The sequence below is a fragment of the Bombus huntii genome, chromosome 2, assembly GCF_024542735.1.
Source record: "Bombus huntii isolate Logan2020A chromosome 2, iyBomHunt1.1, whole genome shotgun sequence".
Lineage (NCBI taxonomy): Eukaryota > Metazoa > Arthropoda > Insecta > Hymenoptera > Apidae > Bombus > Bombus huntii.
In genome coordinates this window covers 16,529,083-16,546,678 of record NC_066239.1, presented here as the reverse complement: position 1 = coordinate 16,546,678, position 17,596 = coordinate 16,529,083, and the positions used below count along the sequence as shown (strand labels likewise).

The following is a 17,596-nucleotide window of genomic DNA, read 5'->3' as shown; positions in this document are numbered from 1 at the left end:
CGTACAAAAGCGAAAATAGTCGAATTTAAATGAATCTCGCATTGTAATAATACGTTGTCAAGTGACGTTAGATGCGGCGGACAATTTCACGCAATTTCATTTTGAATGGGAACATCTCCCCTTGAGGATAAATTAAAATGAAAATTAACTGATATTTTCGCCGCCGTTACGACCGACGAAGGACAAATTGTAACTGACATTGAATCGTACACCGTATGCAAACGGAAATCACGATTATGTGTACCGAAAGTGATCAAGCCGTGAACAATCGTGCATCCTGCTTTTTGAATATGAACGATTCACAGAATCAGAACAGTTTCGATTTTGTACCAAAGTCTGATTATAATGAGAAGTGGTATCTGGAAAATAAATGTCTTTTTCATAATCAACAAGTAAACGAGAAATAGAATAGTTCGAATACGATAAACGTTCTTTCACTTATATTTACAAATTTTTGTCTAGTCCTTACAATTCTTTCTTTTTCTCCTTTTATATTCTTCAGTTTATATCAATTACCTAAAGGGGGAAAAAAATTTGTAAATTATACGTTGATCAATACATATCGTACGTTTCACTAGTACCTCGAAGGGGACAAATATGGAACGAAGAAATTATGCACGGAGTGTCCAACGCCGTGTGATCTTTGTTCGCATTTCAAAGAAAAATTCAAGTCGAAAACAGATGGAAATAATTTAAATGAGAGATCAGGCGATTGGAAATGTGACGAAGAGCTTGGAAAGAAATCTTTGAAATGTATCGTACAGGATCCTCCGATTACCGAATGGAAATGGAAAAATCCTTACAGTGTTTCTGATTTTGATCGATCGAAACGTTGGTCTCGACGTAGTTTTACTTCAGGTAAATTTATTGTAACGCCTAGGCACGAATTAAAATTAAAAACACATTTAAGAAAGGAAATTATATTTAATTGGACGAATATCTCGATGTATTAGATATTAAATCTGTTTTCCTTTCGAAGGGGATGACGTTATAACGAATTTGTTACGCGATCTGCATAACAAAGATTCCCTAAAAGATCATACGAAGAACAATTTCTTGTATAATTTCCGCGAATACTTGGTCAGATATCAGGAATCTTGTGGCGTACCACGAACAGAATATTCTTTTTGGGCTCTTATTAATACGATGGGTCAAGCAACAGGTCGATCTTTTCTTGCATTGTTGTATGTCATACTGAACATTATACCTGTTGTCGAGGTATTGTTTACTGATAATCGATTTTTCATATTAAATTACTTGATATAGTTTGAGAAATTTCACTGTTCAAAATAATTAAAGCATCCTTCTATTTCGTTCGGCAAAGTATTTGATATTTTAACATTTCTATTTATTGTAGATATTGTAAAAATAATTAACGTACTAGATATCTTCAGTATTTTATTTGTATGCGATATCTTAATTGTTTTGGGCAGTACGTAGTTTTATTAATCTCGATGGTTTTCCAAATAATGTATTTGTTGTAAAAGCAAAATTTTTCATATTTTTAATCTGATAATTATGTCAATTATACAGGGATTTCTTCTAAGCGCTGCAAAATTGAATATCTCTTAATTTTAAAACTTATAAAAACGAAATTTTTTTAAATAAAAAAATATAGCATTAGAAAATTGTTAACGCTATATATATATATATATATTGTTTAAAATTTTAATGTATAAATATTTATATAAAGATCTAGTACTTAACATCTACATGTCATATAAATGGTACTTTTTAGGTATTCCTATACTTATTGCGATTCGTTCTGGACAAAGTGATTAGCATAAGCAACAGCAAAGATTTCCGGCAGACGGTGACTCGATGTTTAATATTCACGACAGAATTATTTAGTGTTTATGTATGTCTAATATTTATATTCGGTTTTATCGTCTTACCGATTGTACACATGGTAATTGATATAGTAGCAAAGATCATGCTCTACAATTAATAGTAATAACAGTCATTTAGTCCTAATTGAATGATACTAGAAACAATATGGTTATTACGTGAATTTGTCATATAATTATTGAGAATCGTTTAAAAACTTACAATTAAAAAATTCCTGAAAATACACGTATCCAGCTTACCTTGTCAATATAAAGATTCGTATTATTTTATAATTAAATCGACGCTTTTATTTTCTAGGCTAGAAAATTTTAATTTATTGTTAGGAAATCTTCCAAAATTGTTTAAATTCTCCTCCGTGTCTTTCTTCAATTATCCGATCTACTTTCTCTATAATATTTTTAAGGATGCAATATCACAAACAATAATAAAAACGTATATCATAGTATACAGTGCGATTTTATTAAAAAAAGAAACGTGTCGACAGCACATATTGGAAAGCGAATTAGTTTTCTTTCGTTCATTAAACGCATAATATATAAAATCTTCGCTATTGAGTTACTTAGTGAGCGAATTGCCCCTTGAAGTCTCTATAAACGTACGTTTCGTATTCTCTACTTTTCCTTTTTTTTTTCTTTTTGTTTTGAATGTATAACAATCTGAATGTGTAATTAACTAAAACTATTAAAATCTATACTGCTTCCGTCGAACTAAGATCCAAGTTAAAATTCTTCCATTTTGCTAGAAAACGAATAAGATTTTTCAATTTAAAACGCCCAATTTCCCCTCGATCCTGATTTTCTTTTCTACAAACGGAAGAAGATTCCATCTCGTAAATTTCAATCTCTTCTTTCGAACAGCATAGAAGAAAGAGCGTCAGCCTCGATTTATTTACAGGTTCTTAGCTCGACAATGACGTAGCGCGAGAAAGACGAAAAGAAGACCCTGCAACCGCGTGATTTTTTACACAACGATCTCGAGCAGACAGCTAACTGCTACGATGCAGAGAATGAAACTTCAATTCCTATCAACGCGACGGATACGTGTTACAAATGGAAAGAAGAAAACATATCGAGCGTCTTTCTGGGTACACGTTCGGTCCTTAATTGGTCATTTTGTACGAGTATCTGAACAATTGATCCAACGGCAGTCTCATTGATTCGAAGCGTACTGCTTTAGGCAAAGAAACGAATGGATGTGCAAGAGTTTCTCTCCCACTGACGCATCCGATCAAAGTGCAAACTCGATCGAGCAGATCATTTCGAAATCACTCGAAGAAATCACCTTTACAGTAACTTTTCATATAAAATCTAGTTCTATCGAACGAACGCTGAACGCAACCGAATCATGAACGCAGGCAGATACCGCGAATGCGATGAAACTCGCGTTGATGACCGCTCTGTTACGTACGTGTGGTCGAATGAATAATTATCATCGACGATAACAAAAGAAACTACCACTGCCATAGATCCGAGTATGTACTTGTTGCGTTGATGTGTTCCGTAAATATACATGAATCATGATCGTCAAAATCAACTTATCGACAGTATACACGCGGGAATGTCGCATTATACTTATTCCCATCATCGCTGTCCATTTGCACAAGCAGACGCTACATAAGACGAGACAAACGAGACGTGTCATCGCGTCCACGACGCGTGTATTCCTCTCGAGTAAAATAGAAATATTTTGATAAACGATACGTCGCGTGTTCGCGCTTTAAATCGTTGCACGTCGCGGGGAAAGGAACGGTGAATGATTTTTAAACGCATAAAACCGAGGTACGCGTTCGAAGGCTAAGATCTCTAATAGACGAGTGCTGGGAAAATAACGGAAAAGAAAAGAAGAAGATGACGAGGCGCGTGAATGTAACTCGCGGCACCCCATCCACATTCCAGATCGGTCTTTAACGCGTCCAGCACCGACACGTTATTTTTGTTCAGGCAAAATGTTTCCCGAAGATCGTCGTCCCAATCGTTGTCCCAACAATCGAACTCGTCGTCTTCTTCGTCTCGTTCGAAGTTCTTGAACTCGCTGTAGGTAGTGCAGCGGTCTTCTTGGTATTGTCTGTGCTTCCTCTGCCAGGATTCCATCCATCTGAAGGAACACGTCGGTTCTTCAGCGACTTTTAATTAAGAACGAATAGCGGGGAAAAAACATTTGCAAGCCTCGAAGTAAAACCCGTACGGGTATCGACGAAGATTCGAAAAGGAAAATGAAATATCATAGCCGACGCGTCGTTTCTTGCTTTTTGAATAGAAGATGCAAAATAGAAATGGGTTTATCGACTCACCCGATGTCGCAATCGCAGGTGAAATAGCTTCCCCTCACCGTGAGTTTCAATAGAAATCGTTTCCCTGGCACGCCTGGCTTGTACCCGTTAGACGGATTGTGAATAGTTCGCGCGTCGTTGTGACGAAGATGAATCGTCACGTTTCTTACCCATTCCGCGTTTTCAAACATTTGCTTGGGCACGGTGCTCACGCTTGTGTTGTACATGCCGAAGTGCAAGTGCGGATTTCTTATGCCCTGAAATAAATGAGACACGCCAGTCTGTTCGTTCGTTCGATAAATTTGCAATTTCCTTAAGAATTTCTAGTATTTACAAGTATTTCTATAAACGAGTTTCCTTAAAGTACAGCGTGTCTCGGCTGACTCGATCAGCTCGAACTGCTCGCAGGGTACACGTCGTATTGAAATATTTTTTATACGAAAGTTGCATAGTTTGGAGGAACACGTTATACGATGGGAATATCTTTTTTATGGGAGAAGGAATTTCGGAGATTTCCAGAGCAACTTTGTTATACTATATGGATGCTATATTATTTTACAGCAAAATAAGTAGAGAAGCGTCGAGTTCCGAGTGAAATGATATTGGCCTCCGTTAGTCCCAAACCTGATGATCACAGGGTAATTTCGTTTTGCTTCTCGCAAATTCAGTTTACGCGATGTCAAGTTGAAGATTCGATACGATCAAACATTTCCGTAAGACTGCATAAGGACAGGCAATTTTCCAATCGATCGATAGATCTCGACGGAGAATTTTCTGTAAGAAAGTTTATTAGAAATACATACTCGCAATATATCTGGGTTTATTTCCTTCAACGCTCGACCAGTCAACGTTATATTGAACAGTTTGTTGGGGAATTTTCCTTTCATTTCTTTCTCCAAGTTCGTGTCATTCTGTACCTACAAAACAAAATTTCTAGATATAAATATGTATATATCTTCTCTATTTATGTTCGACTGTCTCCGACTTGGTGAAAACATTTTGTGAAAAAGCAATATTTACGATAGTAGAATTTTACACGTACATCGATGACCAGATGCCTCAAGCCGTTGTTGTACTCGAGAATGTTGGGGAAATTGAAATTCTTCACGCCGTTGTAAGCGGTTATATATAACTTGCGGAGTTTTGTAGCTTTGCACAGTGCTCCGCTCTGCAAACCGGGAAACGTTTTAATTTCGACAGGGAAAATAGTAATTTTCATTTTATACGACGAATATTGTCTATCAAACGTTTCACGCGTATACAATCTACGCGTTTCTCGTTCGTATAAAAATCTGTAAAGTATTTTATGCAAAAAGAAAGAATAAACTTCGTACGACAATTTCACGATTTTTATACTCGTTTGATAGTATTTTATAGGATGCCGAGTATGTAGGTACGTATTTTTATAAACGCGATTAAAAAAAAACAAAACGAACGAAACTTAGAAATTTCATTCGCCTAATAAATATTAAAACAAGAACTCTATTCTGAATATCTTGTTTACACATATTTGCATATCATTTGAATTCTGTGCATTTTTGCCCCTTTAATATTATCATAAATGCATACAAATCTGCAATATAACCGAGCAGAATTATGCAGTTGTAATAAAATAACGATGAACGATGATAATGAAAGTTTTTCTAACAAAATCGGTCGGTGCACGTGTAGATTATCCTTTTGTAATTAATTATCGTATACAGATATTATTGGAGAATAAAAATTGCCGGTCAACGATAACTTTTTTGGTACGACTGTCTCGAAATTTTATTTCTCAAGCGAAAACTTACCTCGAAGGTCATCAAAGACAGTCTTCGTATATCCAGTTCCTCGAGACTATCCGCGATACCTAAGAAACTAGTATTGCTAACGGCCGTGATCGGATTATCCGCTATATTGAAAGTTTTCAATTCAGGTAGGGTGTGCGTGATCAGTGGCACCACTGTCAGATCATTGGCACTTAGGTCCAAGTAATGAAGGGACGTTAAATTCGATGCCATTTCCGCTGGTATCGATGCCAACTCATTGTGAGCCAGATACAACGTTTGTAATCGTCGCAGTGGCAATTCTGGCACCTTTAAACGATACAGATACAATGAAATAAACGTTCCTTCGTACGAATGGTTCTATACTACACACGTTTACAGATATTACGTACACTTAAGAGCGAAATATTGCTTAGATCAAGATACAAAAGCGAGTCCTCTAAACCGTGGAACGTTCTTCCGCGTGATTCCAGAAGTAGTTGTTTGTTGTGACTCAAATCGAGATGAGTTAAATAGGGCAGATCGGAGAACACACCATCATCGAGTCTGACTAATCGATTGTAAGACAGATCTAGCCACGTTAGGCTCTGAAACGGAACGGAAGTTTGCATTTTCGTTTCGAAGTTTACGAATTTGCGATATTTCCTTTTTGCACGAGATACGATTCTTTTCGAACGATATCTCGTATTTTTTAAAAGCGGAATCTAACGATTAAATTTTGTTTTTAAATCTTTAACGATTATGAATTAGGGCAGGTATATAAATATGGTGAAATTTCACTTAAAATCGTCGAGGAAGCATTAAAATTGATTTAACAATCAATTTGTAACTGTATGTCTCAAAAATAAAAATCCTTCTCGATTCAAATAATTTGATCCAACAAATCTCTGACTGCCTACTCGACCAAGCCAATTAGTCGGAACAGGAGAAGAATTAAATTCTGAAGAATTAGAAAATTCAATTTTCAGCGTTATACTTTTCCGCGACGTAGTATAACGATTTGTACGTAAGTCTTATCTCGTTGTAAAACTCTACTCGTGTGCTGGACTTTCGCGTATCATTCGATCGCGCGTTAATTTCAAAGTACACGCAAATTTTTCCTCGCCGTTGGTCTAAGGAATTCAAATTTATTTATAAAATGCGCGCAACTAACTCGTAATCTAAATATCGCGTCTGTCGTGTGAATGCCCGACAAGGTGTTCCAAGACAGATCCAACATGGATAAACTGGCTGCAGCTGAGATGGACATGGTCTTTATCGGTAGCCTCATGAACTGATTGTGAGACAAATCCAAACTTTCGATATTGGCGTCTGAAAACATATTGTCTGGCAGCGATCTCAGTTTGTTATGAGAAAGATCGACGATTCTCAGTTTCTTCAGCGGTCTGAGCGCCTCTGCCGGTATGTCCATGATATTGTTCCAAGAGAGGAGAAGCACTTGGATGTTCCTGGTGTTTCTCAAGCAGTCGAAGTCGATTTCCATCAGCTCGTTGTGGCTCAGGTCTAGCCACTGTAGGTGCGGCATATTTCCAAAGACACCTTGGGTCACGTTGCTCAGTTGATTGTGAGATAAATACAGATGCGTCAAGGAGTATTCGACTGGTTTGAAGTAGTACTTCATTATGTCGGATATATTGTTATAGCTGAGGTCGAGGACCTTGATGTTCGATTGAATCGTGCCGCCAACTGCAACGCGACGAAATAAAATCAGAGTTGAAAACAAGCGACGATTAATGTTACAGGAAAGTTAATTTATTTGTTGCGTATATCTCGAATATTAAATATATTCTCGAATGTTCTTAACGTTTTTACGATCTCGATTCGACGGCACGGGTCGGAGACCTTGAAGACTTGAAAGACCAAGTTTCCTAAGAGTTCGCGTGAAACATAAATCATTCTGCGCGTATTTCAAACTTTTTACCACGTAACAGTAAGCCTGTGACATAAACTTAAACGTCGAACGATCGAACGTCTAATCAAGCAATGAACGTATCGAGGATTAGAAATCGAATTGTTCGTGCGCGATGCGTGTTGATAACAAACAATGCATCGAGATGAGCGCGAGAAAAAATTTAGCAGAGGCAATGAAATCGTTCTTGGCAACATGGTGATTCTTAATTCCTCCAATAGAATTCCCAATCCTATTTTTTACATATTCTATTTATTACATATCACAAGAGAAAATATACAGATATTTTTCTGGTATTCGCATAAGCATAAACGGAGCAACTGAAATTTCTACAATGACAACTTTGTAGCAAACCGTGTGATGGCCTTTACACGGACTTAACAAACGAATTGTTAATTTATCGAGCTTGTTTTTTAGCAGAATTTTTTAATATTTAATATTTAAATATTTAGTAATATTAATAAATATTTCAAACTTTTAACGACCCAGCGATCGTTATTCGTATTTCAACGAATCTCTGATATTAAATATCCGATTTCCGAGGTCGTACGATCAGGTCTAGTCTTGTGGAAAAAAGAATTCAAGGATGCTACGTTGCGCAAGACAGACGCAGAGAAATTAGAGGTAACATCTGCCGATTTGTAACCGGGTTTTATCGATTTTCCTTTAGCAGGATTAGAGAGATTTGTTTCTAAGCGTGGCCAAAAGATTTCCACGATGGACTTACTGGTGGTGGGCGGTGTAAACGTAGTGCTGTTGATCCATAATTTCGGGATTTCATTGTGGCTGGCGTTAACTTTGAACGAGGACAACGTTCCCACTTGATCGAACGAGGCAAAATCGAACTCGGTTAGGTCGTTGTACGCGAAGTCGAGGAACTCCAAATCTGGCAGATTCTTAAATATAAATAATTACGATTTTCGTTAAATTGAGAAATTCTCCGAAACCACGAAGACAGATATCACGAAATTGATCAGAATCTTTTGTATCTTTCTTCATCCTCCAACGTATCTGTTTAATGATATTTAACGCTAAAACGAGCGGTTTTAATGGATGATCGTAATTAAAGTCATACGACGAGAATAAAACAGGTAAATTGTATTTTAAACTGAAGAAAAGGCGACGTTAATCGTACCATTAACGTCTACGTACTCTTGTTGATAGTTGGAAAAAAAGGAGAATTAATAGCTCGAGTGTAAAACTGATAGCGAGATATGAAATTGATAGATATGATTTATTAATGAAATGAATAAATTAATAATTAGTGGATATGATAAATTATGTGTCAAGGAAATTTTATATTCTAGCAGGCTTTTGATTAATCGTCTGAAAACATATTATACGATAGGGTTATACGATAGGATTATGAATAAGATACGGTAAATAAAATGTTAATGTTACCTGGAAGGCTTCGTCCGTGATATCTTTTATCTTGTTACCCCGTAGGTTGATATACTTCAACAGCTTCATGTTCATGAACGCCCGCCTCTCGATTCTATCTATAGCATTGTCTTCTAAATTTATCATCGTTAATTTTGGTAGGTCGACGAACGTGTGGGTTAGAATCGTTTTGATCATGTTGAAGGAGAAATTCACCTCTTCCAGGTACGAATGTATGTCGCCCTGAATTAATTCAAAATGAAAATAGACGAAGCAGGTTGAAATGAAACGTACGATTAGAAAAATTGTACAATTCCTACCTGAAACGTTCCTTTCCTGATATTATCGATTTCGTTGTCCTGCAATTCTATTCGTTTGATCCTCTTCAAAAAATGGAAAGACGTATCTGGCAGTGATTTAATTTTGTTGTTGCTAAAATCAAGGTGCTGCAGGTTCGTCAGAAACTTAAATGGCGCGTTTGGCACTTCAGAAACGGAGGAAGAGAAACCATGAGACATCCTCAACGTTAGAAGCGAATGTCCAACCTGACGAACAATTATTTTATTTGCATGAAAATTTCTTTCCCAATTCTTTCGCAATTAGTAGAATTTCATCGCGCAACGGATTATAGTCTGAAGAGACAATACTTTTCCTTTGATATTCTTCGAATAAAATATTTGTCGGTATCTGAATTCTCCTGTTCTGCTGCGTGTTGTGATATAAAATTCTATTAAATGATTATATTTTATCATTCTACGTGCTCATTTAGCTTCGTTGGACAAGCAAGAAAATAATTTCCTTCGTTCTTTTCTATGTACCGAAGCATTTTATTTATTCAAACCGTAGCATTGAGAGAGAAATTGTTCGTATAATAGAAATTTAGTGATCCTTTCCGGTACCTACGATCTCTCGTTCTAGTAATAAAAGTTTACGTAAGTCAATAAGACGATACTCGAGATAGGTAAATTTACTTAGACTTTAGCATTAACTGAAATTTCGCAAAGTTCCACCGTGTATATTCGTGAATAGGTCAAGTACTCGCTGCGACGATGGATCTTTATAGAAGCCTGTTTTATTGGAATTATCTGCGGCTATCAAGGCCTTCGGTGAATCGGGAATGCGGTTCGAATCTAGTTTAATTAACATATTAAGGTAAATTGCTGATTCTCATTGATCAAATGTATTACGGTTTTGTATGGTTGCTCGGTTGAGAAATCGCTCCTTTCTCGCACGAAATAGTAAGAAACAGAAAGAACGTTGTTATCGAAAATACAGTATAACAATCTTCCAATTTTTATGACACTGATACGATGACGATTGATGGATACAACGAAACTTCAGATATTTGTAAGAAAGAACGAAAAAGGAAAGAGAATAATCGTACTCGATAAGACGGTTTTTTTTTTTAATCTTTGAACTAAAATTAAATGGCACTCGTCCGTACTTTATCTCACTGAAATTCGACGATTTCGACTGGAAAAATTTAATGTTAATTTAGTGATTATCATATATATTGTATTTTTCTGAAACTCTACGACCTCGATAAAAAAAATTTTACGTCAAAACATAAAAATTACGACGAACGTTTAACGTTGAAATTACCTCGGAGAAAGCTTCGTCTTCTATCGAGGATATCGAGTTCTCCGAGAAGTCCAAATACTTGATTCCGCGAACGTGCATGAAAGCATGAGCCTTGATGGTATTCAGGTTGCTTTGGACTATACGAAGTTCCTTGATGTCCATTCCGTATTCCATAAAATCGTCCGACGATAACGTTGATTGTGGCATTCGCGAGATTGAAAGGAACCGCATGTTCCGCATTTGTCGTAAATCCTGAAGGGACACCACGCTGTTTTCTCTGCCGCTCAGGTCCAGATTGTACAGAGAATATTGGAAACCATTGAATACCTCGGCTAATAACATGTAGAATAAGATGTCGATTAACGTAAACTATTAATTTAGAAAATGGCTAATATTCGATTCGGGACATTGAAATTCGAAACTTTAGATTTTTGTAAGAAAGAACAAAAAAGGAAAGAAAATAATCATATTTGCTAAGGCGGGTTGTTTTAAATCTTTGAAGTAAAATTGGAAGATCGATGGAATTAATAAATCATCGTCGTAACGTCATCGTCTTTCATCTTACCTGGCGAAAACGTTTGAATCTTGTTCTCACGGAAGATCAAAGTACGTAAAAAATCGTATTCTTGGAAGATAGGACTCGAGAGAGAAGTGATATTATTCCCGGAGAGATCCAATAATTCCAGGGACGTCTCCAAGCCAGCCAAATCAGGAGAATTCACCTCCATTAGATCGCAATCACTGAAATAAAGTTCCCGTATTCTCGAATCCCTGAACGTACCCTCCTAAAACACATAGTTCAATATTTTCTCCTAGCCTTGAACATTTCATTACACTACGTAACATACGTATTAAATTGTAATATTTATTGCGAGCGAAACTTCTATCATTTGGCATTCCAGCGAATCGATAATAAATGGTCGACAATAAAAAATTCACGAATATCAAGTATCGTGAGTTTTTTATTTTGTCAAGAATTTTAGTTTCTGTAAACGTATTACAAACATTGAAAAATTCAGATTTAAAAGATCACTGGACTGTGATTTTTCTATCCGAGAAACATTTTTAGCTAATTATTTTAATTATAATTTTTAGAAGGCAAATATAAATTATAATATTTGGAAAATCTTACCTGTACCATAGTTAAAGGATTACCATCGAGATAAGTTCGGTTAACTTTATGAAAATGCTGGAAATCACCAGATATCAGAGTTTCGATTTGATTATAATCCAATCGCAGTATATCCAGGGACAACTGCAGCCCTCTGATTTCCGACTCCTGTTGCTGGTTTAACATCTTCGATATTCTGTTGTAACTAAGATCCAACACCTTCATACGCTTCAGAGACGACAATTGCGCATAGGGAATATGGGTCAATTGATTTCCATTCAGGTACAGATATATCAGATGCGCCATGCCATCTCTGAACACGGAAGGATCGATTTCTTTCAGATTATTTTCGCGTAAATCGAGCATGTCCAAGTAAGTGAGGCCCGCGAATGCATCCGCCGGAAGTTTGTCGATCGCGTTTCGTCCCAATCGCAGTTTTTGCAAAGAATTCTCAAGACCACGCCAATTATCCGGCGTGATCTTTGATATTTTGTTACCTGCAGAACAAGTGGTAGCTTTCATTTAGTTTTCAGAATTGTTTCATTCCAAATGTACGATACGATGTTTTAGTAATTAATACGTAATTAAAGATTATATTAAAATAATATTATTAAGTATACTCTGGTATGTCAGAACCATATGTCAAAATTTGAAAGAGAAACAATTTTAGGTAGAAGAATTTTAGGATTTTATTTAGGATCAAGAATAATCTTTGAGTTTGATTCAATTAAGCTACGAAACTAATACAATTTCTACCATTAATTCACTCGTCCCTTTCGCTTTTCTTTCTTTCATATTTCTGATCGTGAATCAGAAATCTCAGCATCTAATTTTTACAATGCAATCTTATATCCATGTAATTCATCCTACATCCACTTAATTTCACTTTTGATTTCAAGTACGATGACAATAATCTTTCACATTTTAAGATATCAATATACATAAAGTGCTTGTTACGATTATGTTATCTACTAATGAATCGTTCCTTAGTGATTCGATGATTCGTCAAAGCTGGAGCGTTTTATCGAACCACGTTATCATCCAATTTTTCAAGATGACAATAAGGATACGATGAAACTAAATTGTTACGAACTTCTCTCCTTTATTGGAACGGAATTTTACTTTCTTCCTAATGAAACCAATCCCTACCGATTAAATTTACTTATTTGAACATAAACCGTTATATTTTCTACGAATTTATAATAGAAATTTGTCAAATCCAATTATACGAATCGTTCATTTCCCGACAAGTTCGGATAAATGGAATTCTACTACGTTAAAGAAAATTCCAAAGATACCTGTCAGATCGAGAAATTGCAATTTCTGCAAATGTCTGAACGACCTGCTGGGAACCTTCTCTAGGCGATTGTAGGGTAATTCGAGCTCCCATAACGATCTCTCAAGCCCTAGGAAAGCTTCGTCCGGGATGTCGGCCAGGGGATTATGTTTGATCCGTAGATTGTACAGACCTGAGAGGTAGAGGAATGACTTTCATGTGAAACTGAACTGCCACACATCCTATGTATATATACATATGTATATGTAACGTAACGTAATCGATGATGCAAGGAATTATTCGTGACATACGGTCATTGCCCCTCAACCCCTATTTCATTCTTCCCTTGATCAACGATCTCTTCGAAATCCCCTTTTAAGTGCATTCTAGCATACATAAGCGAGTTAATGTTAACGATATGAGGAAATTACTTGGCATTTTATTTTTCCGAGGGATATTACTATTTTTTAAGTTTCCGTATAGGAAGAATCACTTCTTTTTTACATTAGCGAATTACATTTTATTTGGTTTTGGCATTCTTTTCATTTTTCTTACAAGTTTGAATGTCGATTGGTCGTTGGAAAACAGTGACTATACATACAGAATATTTGAAAGTTGTAATAACCCAAATCGCCAGAATCTCGAATACTTCGACTCTTCCTCTTTATTATTGCATATCGAAAGTTTTATATGAGAAATTATCGTTTATTCAATGTTATTCGCGATAAAAAATTATTCTTTGTTAAACGTCACTTATATGAAATGTACTCTTTCTTCAAAATCTTTTAATAATACGGTCTCTTACAATTTTAATTCGTACGCCATCGTCGTTTGTAAATTCCTTCTTACCTGTGTTCATAAGAAACTGTGGCTGAAGAAACATCAATCCGTTGTTCTCCAACTGCAGCATGAACACTTTGGAGGAATTTATCGGCTGAGGTATCCGCGGCATCGGCACGTTGTAACAGGTGACGATACCCAAATCCGGGATGGCTTTCGAACAAGTGCAAAGAGGGTTGAAGAAACACGGTGGATATTGGACCGGAAGCTCGTGCATCCGAACCAAGGACGCCCACATCATCATCAACAGGGTAAATATCATCAGAGCATAACCCACTTTCACCATCGTTGCCAAATGCTGTAAACCCATTTTTTATTTTACCGTCTCGTTGATTTCGATAGCTGTGAAACTTTTCTCCTTGGCTGCGTATAGCTTGGTAAATTCTCGAAATGTTTAATTAAAAATTGGTTTAATGTTTCGAATGCTCGTGGATTCTGGAGCTATGAAGTAGAAAGAGCACAAATGTATCGGATTTGATGACTCGGGTTAAATATTTATGTTTAAATATGCGTATGCAGCGGCTACAGAAAGTACCTGAGCCTAACTTTTGTAGGTTTTAGTTTTATTTTTACTTGTAAAACACACTGGCAAAGTTATAATAAACTGCGTCAGGTGGCAATAAGACGTTCCTTCTATTTAAATTTCATTCTATTGTATTGTATTTAATAGGTGTCTACAAAGTAAGTTATCTCGTTAAATAATATAATTCCACGATGACGACTTCCTCCGATTACTGCATTTTCGTCATAGATAATCGAACTTTAAGCAGTTTTTCGCAAACAAGCCAATTATTAGATACTACAACGTAATCCTCTTAACTTAGCTGCACGTGGTTTATGTCGTACATTTCGTATGCATATCTATACTAACTGAAATGAAACTTGAAAGAAATTTTCTATCATTGTTTTAACGTCTGTTTAAGTTACATTTTTCAATTTTATCGAACATTTGAAACCTTGTGAGAGGTTTATTTCGAAATAGATCTTCAGGGAGATCTTTGTTTCTTTGAGCGAAAGTCCGTTACCCCTTTCATTGAGCTTTAGCAAGTGAAGATTCAACGAGTATTATAAAATATAAACACATAAGATAAAAAATTGGAATAGAAGTAAAGCAAGTAAATGTAAGCCTATTTCTCGCGTATTTTTGAATATAAAGACCATTGAAATTCTAATATAATTACTCTGATATTGCAGCAACGATATTAACTTTTGTGAGCGAGTTAATAAGCAACTAGTTACGATAGCGAAAAATAAATTTGGATTGGATTTCAATGAAGTTTGACAAGATGAACGTATTTTAAGAAATTGGATTTATTTTATACCATTGTACTTTCTTTTCAAAGCGTGAGTGCCTACATGTTTATAATTATCGTTTCATGCCAGAATTCAAACGTTCTTCGATTACTTTCTAGTAGTGTACAAAAGCACATACAGTTCTCCATTAACAACCAGAAATGAAACCTCGTACTTAGAATCTTATACAATGGGACAAAAAAACAATTTCATAACAATTTCTCCGATGATCGAACGAGCAATAACTCCTCGGTAAATTAAATCGTTTAAGAAAACACTGTATTCCTGGTTGTGCAAAGGTCAAACATTTTTCCCCGAAAAGATTCACAACGTGTAAAGATCACCACTTAGTTCAATTTTTGTTTATTCAGCATTTTTATTTAACATTCTTTTCTTTATGAGCACATTAGATCCTTTATACCACACGAATCCTCTCTATTTCTATTATTTTTCTTTTTGGTCTTTTAAAACTCGAATCCATAATGTTTCACTGTCCTTTGCACATCCACGATTCGAACAATTAACAGAAATTTTACCATGCTTTCTTGGATTAAGAGGACGCTACTCGAGAATCTCTATCGGAGCTCACGATCGTGGGATCGTCGCGGATCGCTCGCGATGATCGCACTGACTATTTTGCTAGCTAAGTGGCCGCTGCCACCCCGTGTGTAATAGGGCTTCGGGGGTGCAGTCAGTTTCGGTGCTTCCCTTTACCCGATTATAAGGACGATATTCCATTAGGCGACGAATGAAAATACTCGCGCAAAACGTTAGTGAACATTCGAATTATGGCTATAGTTATTTGAGGATACGCAGGCACGTGGGGCGCAATGATAACGTCACTTAATCAGATTTCACCCGGCTACTGTGTTGGTATATTTGCATCTTATCTTTCGTATAAAATTTATAATTAACCGATAGTGGTTCTAATAAAACTTATACATAATATCGCACTTTTATGATTTTCTTAAAAAATCTATGGTTAATTGGGTTTGTCTATGGTTAATTATCGGTATGTATTAGAAGTTGTTACAAAAGAACAGAAGTTAGGGTTTGATCTATTTAACGTAATCAAAACGGTGCGACAATCGAGGAAGATGTTTGTAAATTTAATAAATTTACATTATAAATGTGATTTCATACTTACGTAACATTCACATTTTAGCAGTTGAGTATCGTATAATTTGTTTGTAATTGGATTTTATCTCGACACTTGTTATTAATATCAATAAAGATGTTCGGAGGTAACGTTTCATAAATAAACTTATGAATTTAGTTTAAAATTAATCATGCGAATAAAAAGCAAAGACGCTTGAGGGTGCTGTAGATTAAGTCTTCTCCCTCGCTGCATCGTGTAATAATTTCGCGACTGCGACGTCTAGGGTACTCGGGCATTTTTCGTAGCATCGTCAATATTGACGAACGCCAAAGAATATCTTACGCATATTCTAGCATCCTGAGTAAAACTGGGCGTTTTGGATAAATCGAAGCGCGTTTGTATAAACTAGAGATTATATTCCCTAGTAGTTCGTTTACAATCATCGTATCATTACGCACGCTAAATGTATAAAACTGCAAAAATTACTAGTAATCGCTTAGAATTAAAATCATATCTGTGTTCTGTTGGAACGTCATAATCTGTCAACCACTCTTTCGATAAACATTGCAGAGGGGAAAAAAGAACAAGAAATATGATAATATTACAGAAGACTATCGATTAAATATTATTTACTATATCACCCGCGATGTCGTCTGTTTTCCGGTAAAACTGCGAAACAGCTGGGTGCCAACTTCTCAGCATATGCACTGGGCATTGATATAAATATATGATTACTCATTCACGTTATATAAAACAAATATACTTTTCACACGCTCGACATAGAATTTGTACCAGTAACATGTCGTAACAATAAATATTGTACGTATATATGTGCGTGTATATATAATATATACATAATATTTATACGTATATTAAAACATTCATAAAAAATATGTATCTCTTGTGTGATCGTCATTTTTTTTTTTTTTTGGCCACATCTAAAATTCACATGGATTTACGCGCAGTTCCGTTGATTAATTCCTGAGAAGTTTTCGATTCCTTTTCAGTTACTTTCTTGTGCGACGGAATTTTCGGAAGACGTGGTGCGATCACGAGTAAAGTTAAACCGATTATATGTGGAATCAGGTATACATACCTGAAAAAGAGAAACATATTGCGTGTTATATTAGAATTTCCTTCTGATTACGTATGTATATTATAAGTAGACTGGATTTTTATGAATACGACCAAAGAAGTGGTACGTAAAAAGAAAAATGAATTTAT

General features: G+C 35.8%; 3 protein-coding genes across 3 annotated transcripts in view; 1 reads left to right on the top strand and 2 right to left on the bottom strand.

The window, feature by feature from the left end:
• The first annotated feature begins 236 nt into the window (after positions 1 to 236).
• LOC126878227 (uncharacterized) lies at positions 237 to 2,559 on the top strand. Its single transcript, XM_050640795.1, has 4 exons — positions 237 to 392; positions 579 to 858; positions 959 to 1,218; positions 1,739 to 2,559. The coding sequence occupies exons 1-4, from the start codon at positions 237 to 239 to the stop codon at positions 1,946 to 1,948; spliced, it is 906 nt and encodes a 301-aa protein (XP_050496752.1). The 3' UTR covers positions 1,949 to 2,559.
• Positions 2,286 to 15,928, bottom strand: LOC126878096 (chaoptin). The gene is made up of 16 exons (XM_050640555.1): positions 15,810 to 15,928; positions 13,990 to 14,278; positions 13,163 to 13,333; positions 11,886 to 12,361; positions 11,319 to 11,538; positions 10,775 to 11,085; positions 9,493 to 9,717; positions 9,194 to 9,415; positions 8,520 to 8,688; positions 7,037 to 7,569; positions 6,276 to 6,470; positions 5,908 to 6,192; positions 5,160 to 5,285; positions 4,921 to 5,034; positions 4,139 to 4,374; positions 2,286 to 3,942 (listed from the first exon to the last, which is right to left on the bottom strand). Exons 1-16 carry the CDS (start codon positions 15,810 to 15,812, stop codon positions 3,651 to 3,653), a joined length of 3,867 nt encoding a protein of 1,288 aa, XP_050496512.1. The 5' UTR covers positions 15,813 to 15,928; the 3' UTR covers positions 2,286 to 3,650.
• LOC126878123 (lysophospholipid acyltransferase 6) overlaps positions 15,274 to 17,596 on the bottom strand; it is a 49,516-nt gene continuing 47,193 nt past the window's right edge. Inside the window, exon 11 of the mRNA XM_050640623.1 lies at positions 15,274 to 17,468. Within this exon, the coding sequence (XP_050496580.1) occupies positions 17,318 to 17,468 (151 nt within the window). The 3' untranslated portion in view covers positions 15,274 to 17,317. The remainder of the gene's footprint in view (positions 17,469 to 17,596) is intronic.

Coding starts and splice junctions, on each gene's coding strand:
- LOC126878096 (XM_050640555.1), bottom strand. Junction 13,334..13,989: donor ACAGTTTCTTATGAACACAG/GTAAGAAGGAAT, acceptor TCTACCTCTCAG/GTCTGTACAATCTACGGATC. Junction 5,286..5,907: donor TGTCTTTGATGACCTTCGAG/GTAAGTTTTCGC, acceptor CCCGGTTTGCAG/AGCGGAGCACTGTGCAAAGC.
- LOC126878227 (XM_050640795.1), top strand. CDS start 237: ATGTGTACCGAAAGTGATCAAGCCGTGAACAATCGTGCATCCTGCTTT. Junction 859..958: donor TCGACGTAGTTTTACTTCAG/GTAAATTTATTG, acceptor GTATTAGATATT/AAATCTGTTTTCCTTTCGAA. Junction 1,219..1,738: donor ACATTATACCTGTTGTCGAG/GTATTGTTTACT, acceptor GGTACTTTTTAG/GTATTCCTATACTTATTGCG.